The sequence below is a fragment of the Ammodytes marinus genome (assembly GCF_949987685.1).
Source record: "Ammodytes marinus genome assembly, chromosome: 19".
NCBI lineage: Eukaryota > Metazoa > Chordata > Actinopteri > Uranoscopiformes > Ammodytidae > Ammodytes > Ammodytes marinus.
In genome coordinates, this window is record NC_137223.1 from 25442418 (window position 1) to 25448494 (window position 6077).

Consider the following 6077-nt stretch of genomic DNA (forward strand, 5'->3'; position numbering starts at 1 on the left):
GTTTTTGTCATTTCAGAGGTGTCAACAAAAGGGGAAGTATGGTATGGTGGGGCGCTCATGGTGTAGTGCTTAGAGCGTCCTCCCCCTCCCCCCCCCCCCATAGAGTCTCATCAGTCCTCTTCACAGCAGACCCGGGTTAGAATCAGACCCATTGTCAGTTCTAGGCATTGTCATTCCCCCTCTCTGCCCCATTTCATATCTGTCTCTCTGCAGTCTGCACTATAAATAAAGCATTGGAAGTGCCGAAAAAATAATTAAAAAAAAAGAGGAAGAGGAAGAGGAAGGCAGGGCAAGGCAAGTTTATTTCTAAAGCACAATTCAGACACAAGGCCATTCAAAGTGCTTTACAGGGGCAAGATTAAAATACATAATACACATAAGAAAAGCAAATTAATAGAAATAAAACATGTAAAAGCGAATGAGTAGAAATAGAACATTTAAATAAAATTAAAATTACAAGTTAAAATGGAAACAGAAAAGAGGAAGTGGTATGTTTGGTAAGAAACCATGCAGAGAGTTACAAGAAATTGAGCTGACTTTAAGAAAAACACTGACACTTCTAAGTTTAGTCTTTGGCCCATTAGAAGGAAACAGGAACTACAGCTAAGGATGATGTACATGTCATTAGTTTTGCAAGTTTTAAGTCATAAACCTAAATACAAACGCTGACACTAGATATGAAGTTAAGTAAACCTATTTCAGTGTGATTAACCCCAGAGCTATGATGACCACATAAGTATTGCGCTACATTTTGACCTGCCACACTCACTCACTCACTCACTCACTCACTCGCTCGCTCACTCACTCGCTCACTCACTCACTCAGTCACTCGCTCACTCACTCACTCACTCGCTCGCTCACTCACTCGCTCACTCACTCACTCACTCACTCACTGCAAAAATAATGAGGAAGCGGACTGCAACGTGCATAATTGCAAAATATGACTTTATTAGCAGTGACTGACCATGATGACAAATTTAACAAGCGGATACCTTTACCCCTAAAATATGAAACTATAACTAATAATCTAAACGTGATTTTGTTAGTAGCAACAATGCTATTAGACAGGTAGTTAGTGATGGCTGCTGTTGCCAAGGCGAGGAGCAGAAAGGGAAGGGGGAATTTGTTTTGGTGCTCTGCTCAAATATCAACAACCTTTCTCTGGAATGGCTCACTCCTCCTTTAATGCACCTGTGAAATACAAGACAGCAAATGAAATTCTGAAAAAATTGTTTAAAGATCTCCTATTATACTTCTTTTCTGGTTTTAATTTCTTGTTAAAAACTGCTATAGAGCAACCTGACACGAATCACATCACAAAAAACCAAGTAGATTTTTGGGAAACTCTTCCTGTCATCTGAGCGCGCACAGTAGTCTCTCACAACACTCGGCTTTGTGCTTCTCTCCCCCCCCCCCCCCCCCCCCCTCCTTCCTCACCTGCGTCTCTGATGAGAAGGACAGTGATGACAATTATCATGATCATTCCAGCGATTTTCACAGCCAACATGACGGAGCTCAGAGGAAACCAACCGGCTGGATCGATGGGATCTGGGGATTCTGTTGAACCTGGTTTAGAAAAAGAAACATCCTTGATTATATAAGTTAAATATCTATTCCTCTGCACAACAAAATAACCATAATGTTACCATAACACAAATGTCTCACTGATTGCATTTATTTATTTATTTAATACAGGGACAGTGCATATTATTAAACATTTCTGTCAATATGTCAGAATTAGCCAGAAGGCTACTTGTCATCTGCAGTCCCTAGACAGATGGTAAAAGTCACCCTAAAAGAAAATAAAGTTACACATTTACATAACACAACATACCTATAGTAAAACGTACTATTAAAAAGTAAGTAAAGTAAAAAGTACTATTAAGCTAAAATATACAATAAAAACACAGCAGAGCAGCAATCAGACAACAGCAGACAATTGCATGTTGTCCTACCTTTAAAGGCAGGTGTGTAGTCGCCCTGAATCAATACTTTGTTCCTCTGATCAACAAACTGGCAGGTGTATCTCCTGTTGTGGCCACTCTGTTGCTTCACCTTCAGATGAGAGACACAGTCTGTCTGATTGAAGACCTCGTACCCGACCCCTTCACCAAGCAGCACAGAGCCGGTCTCATTCAGCCAACGGAGACTGTTTTCCTCACAAGAACCGAGATAGTTGCCTCTCAACAGGGAACACTCTAATGTGACTTCACCATCAGCGTCTGGTAGATATGGAGAGACTGAGAGGGGAAAAAAGTGTTGACTCATTCGCATTAAAGGGACACTGTGTAACATTTTTGATTTTTAATCTTTAAATATATTTAATATCTGCTGGAGTGTAAGAAACTCCAGTACAAGGCCCTGACATTCACATAATCATCTATTCTCTTCATTCTTTTACTTCTACATTTTTGTGCCAAAAAATGTTTTGAAAAAAGGTGGAATGAACTTGTGATGATATAATGAATGGGTTTTTAAGGAAATGAGACTCACTTGTGAGAACACTTAGATATGTCCCGCCAGTGTAATAATCATCCTCCCTCTGTTGACAGGTGTAGACACCAGCATCTTCAGCAGTGATGTTCTTAATGACCAAAGAGCAGTTAGTCTGCAGACTCAGCCTGGCAGCTCGGGGTGAACTCAGAATCATTCCATTTGTCACAACACGTGAATACGATGATGTAACTCCGCCGTAAAACCATGAAACCTCGGAGCATGTGGCTGGAGAGTCAGATCCACGGCCACAGGGCAGAATGGCATCTTGTCCTGCTGGTCTGTAGTAGAGACGATTACTTTGCCCACTGATGCCTGTTAGAAATAAAATAAATTACACATTTTATACATATATCATATAATCATCTGCATAGAGACACAAATGTCAAGGTAAGTATTTTAGTTTATTTTATTGAAAAAAAAAAGTTTTTAAAATTCTGAATTGGGTTTTTTAAATTTGCAACCACGGGGAGTGAATCAGTGGCGTCGCTAGGCTGTTTTATTCGGGGCTAAAACCCCGGATCTAATTTGATTAGCCCCAAATCTAATTTAAAAAAAATAAAAATAAATAAATAGAATTTCCGACCGTCCTTGAACGCCCCTCATTTACCGCACCAGAACAGACTAGAGCAACAAGTGCGTAAGTACACTTCAGCAGCCAGCCAGTCTCTCAGTGTTTACAACAGGTGAGTAGTGAGCACAAGCCCTAGATTTCACAATGTCTTAATTATATGTCAGTAATTCAAATGTCTGTAAACGTTTTGAAAACCTTACTTATGGTAAATGTACTTGTACTTTGTCTGCGGCTAGAATGCTCTAGCTAGCTAACGTTAGTGACTGTATTAGTGTGATGGTACCAGAGGCATTAAGCCTGCTACTATATCTATTTTTTTCGTCTGTAGTCTACATGACCGCTTTGTACATGAAAGTTTATGACAATAATATGAAGATATGATATGAAATTCAAAGAATAACAGTTAATATTTATGTTAATACATGATTCTCATGTCAACAGGGAATGAGACCGGCTGCAGAAGTGTACTGACTCATTTATGTTTGTTAACAGAGAATTATAACGTTATCTGCTGTAGAGTCCCAACCCCCTGGGACCTGCAACAATTGTTTATTTAGGCCCTTTCCCACCGCCACGCGGCAACGCGCCGCCTCCATTCATTTCAATGAGGGAAGGGCGGCTGAGGGGAGGCGGCATGGGAGGCGGGTCAGCCGCGGCGGTTTGACCAGGAAGCGGTTGCCGCCCATGTGAACGCGCACAGATTTTTCCCAACCGCTCAGCTTTCCCCGTGTCGAAACTTTCAGTGGCAGCCGCCCGGCGGCAAATCGGTTATACAAGGCATCGTTGCAAACGGAGTATCCAGACCTAAACAACACGGCTCTACCATGTATTAACTCAATGTTAAAGTGTCTGTCATTTAAAAAAGATTGGATATATATTTGACGTTGAACACAAACATGTGGAACCAGTGATTGAAGACGATTTTCTAGGGGAATAATTTTTTAGACGGAACTGTATTTTCTCTGTACTTTTATTCTTCATAAAAGCTCATATAGAGAGACTATGACATCGTTATACGAGAGAGAAAGAGAGAAATAAGTGTGGTGGACTTCTGGTCGGGCTATTCCAACGATACGATCACCGAAGCATCTCGCTGTCATTGCCGCCGAGGCAGCAGCCGCTTTTAAAAACGCCGGGCTCACCGGTGGAGTCCTCCAGCAAGGAGGCAGTTGAGAGGGCGGTTGCCGCGCGGCGGTGGGAAAGGCCCTTTTGGGTTAAAAAAAGCATAAAAAAACCTGCCGCGCGTGCGCGCGCGCTCGCATTTTCGCGCGCATCAACGTGACCGGCCTGGGCTAAGCCCCGGATCTTTCAAAAACCTAGAAACGCCCCTGGAGTGAATGTGTTTCCTTCCCCCTAGAAGTTGTATTTGAGGTTGTTTTCTGTCTCAGTAAGTTATTGAATTACAACTGAACTCCACTGTCAACTCTTTAAGCATTAAAGCCCAACGCAGTCGATCACAATAAACAAGGGTTGAACAAGACAGAAAAGGATCAACACATCTGCTGTTATTGTCTTTGTTTTGTTGTTGTTTAATGCTCAGTAAATTGTGTCAATCAAATCAAATCAAATCAAATCAGTTTTATTTCTATAGCCCAATATCACAAATAGATATTTGCCTCAGTGGGCTTTACATTCCATACAGTATGACACAATATGACACCCTCCCCTTACACCCTTAGCTCGGCTGAGAAAAAACTCCCAGTAAAAAACCCTTTACCGGGATTAAAAAATTATTAATCTGTGCATTGCAAGTATTAACTGAACCATTTCATGATTGATGTAGTAAAACAATTTGGAGAGCAGTTTTCAAAGTTGTTTCTAAAGCAGGAAATCATGACTTCTTCCTGGTAACACATTTTCATTCTAGACTTGATCAAATGAAAAAACTTCACATTACTGTTAAGTTATGATACACATTTAAATAAGAAAACAGCTTTACCTTCAAACTGAAGCACAAGGATGAGGATTAATCCCAGTAGAAACATGTTGTGTCCGTTCCCCGCTGACAGCAGACGTGTGTTTTGTGCCACTGATCAGTATGTGACTGAGCTGTTTCCTCTTTTTGATCAAACTTATTAGACAGTCTCACCCACCAACTAGACTGTCGGAAGCAACAGGCTGACACCACTTCCTATATTCCTTCTGATACTTACTGCACAAGACAGTCACAGTTACAAGACACTTGTGTGTTTGTAGTTACTAAGATTCAAGATACTTTATTTTGTCATTGTACCAAAACAACGATAATCTGTTTACAGTTATACCCCGCCAAGAGACATAGAGTGACAATAACTAAACATGGGAGACAGGGGGGGTACACTGAAGAGTCGTCTAGCGTGCGCTGCGCCCCTTAAAGTAGGAAGGAAAAAGAGAACATCAGGGAAAGACAGGTTAAAAAAATGCTACTCTCACACTCCGCTCCTTATAGGTGCGAAGTGTGTGATTAGTACAAAAACCACCTTGGCATAATAAGCAACATGATAACGCCACAGACAAATAGAACACGTTGATAAGCACAGAGGAATGGGTTAAGGGCTCATGGAACGGTAGGTGTCACAGCCCAGGCACCAGCGGGCGTACGCGGCCGGCAGGCGCCCCGCCCGCAGCATCCGATCTGCAACGAGGGAGGGAGAGGGGGACGGAGACAAGAAGGCTTGAGTGGTCAGGGTCATGTGTGCTGTGTGTCTACGTGTGTGTGTATGTGTGTTCCGATTATCTAACTCCGTCCAGACACAACGGGAGTCAACAGACAACCTCGAGGCCCAGCCACAGATAGAGTTCACGGGAGGGGGGGTGGGTGTGGGGAGTAGAGCCTATTTCTGCATAAACATCCAGGAGAAATCCATATGAAGAGAATTGACTGAATTGGTTTCATATCCTTTTTGAACTGACTGAATTAAAGTAGGTAAAAGTCAAGATGAAGAGTTACATTTAAAGGCATACTATGCAACGTTTTAATGAAAAAATAAATGATAGTCACAAAAATAATCACGCTTAATAGTATATCATA

At 41.7% G+C, this 6077-nt stretch overlaps 1 protein-coding gene across 1 annotated transcript; it reads right to left on the minus strand.

Annotated features, from left to right (window-relative positions):
• Positions 1–958: 958 nt before the first annotated feature.
• On the minus strand, positions 959–5112 carry LOC307266179 (uncharacterized protein). The gene is made up of 5 exons (XM_080048126.1): positions 5007–5112; positions 2494–2808; positions 1956–2240; positions 1438–1566; positions 959–1191 (listed from the first exon to the last, which is right to left on the minus strand). The coding sequence occupies exons 1-5, from the start codon at positions 5050–5052 to the stop codon at positions 1172–1174; spliced, it is 795 nt and encodes a 264-aa protein (XP_079904252.1). The 5' UTR covers positions 5053–5112; the 3' UTR covers positions 959–1171.
• Positions 5113–6077: the final 965 nt, after the last annotated feature.

Excerpts from the sequence above, each read along its gene's own strand:
- LOC307266179 (XM_080048126.1), bottom strand. The coding sequence starts at position 5,052 with ATGTTTCTACTGGGATTAATCCTCATCCTTGTGCTTCAGTTTGAAG. Across the intron at positions 2,809-5,006 it reads CCTTGTGCTTCAGTTTGAAG|GCATCAGTGGGCAAAGTAAT; the intron begins GTAAAGCTGTTT and ends TATTTCTAACAG. Across the intron at positions 1,192-1,437 it reads CCTTCTCATCAGAGACGCAG|GTGCATTAAAGGAGGAGTGA; the intron begins GTGAGGAAGGAG and ends TGTATTTCACAG.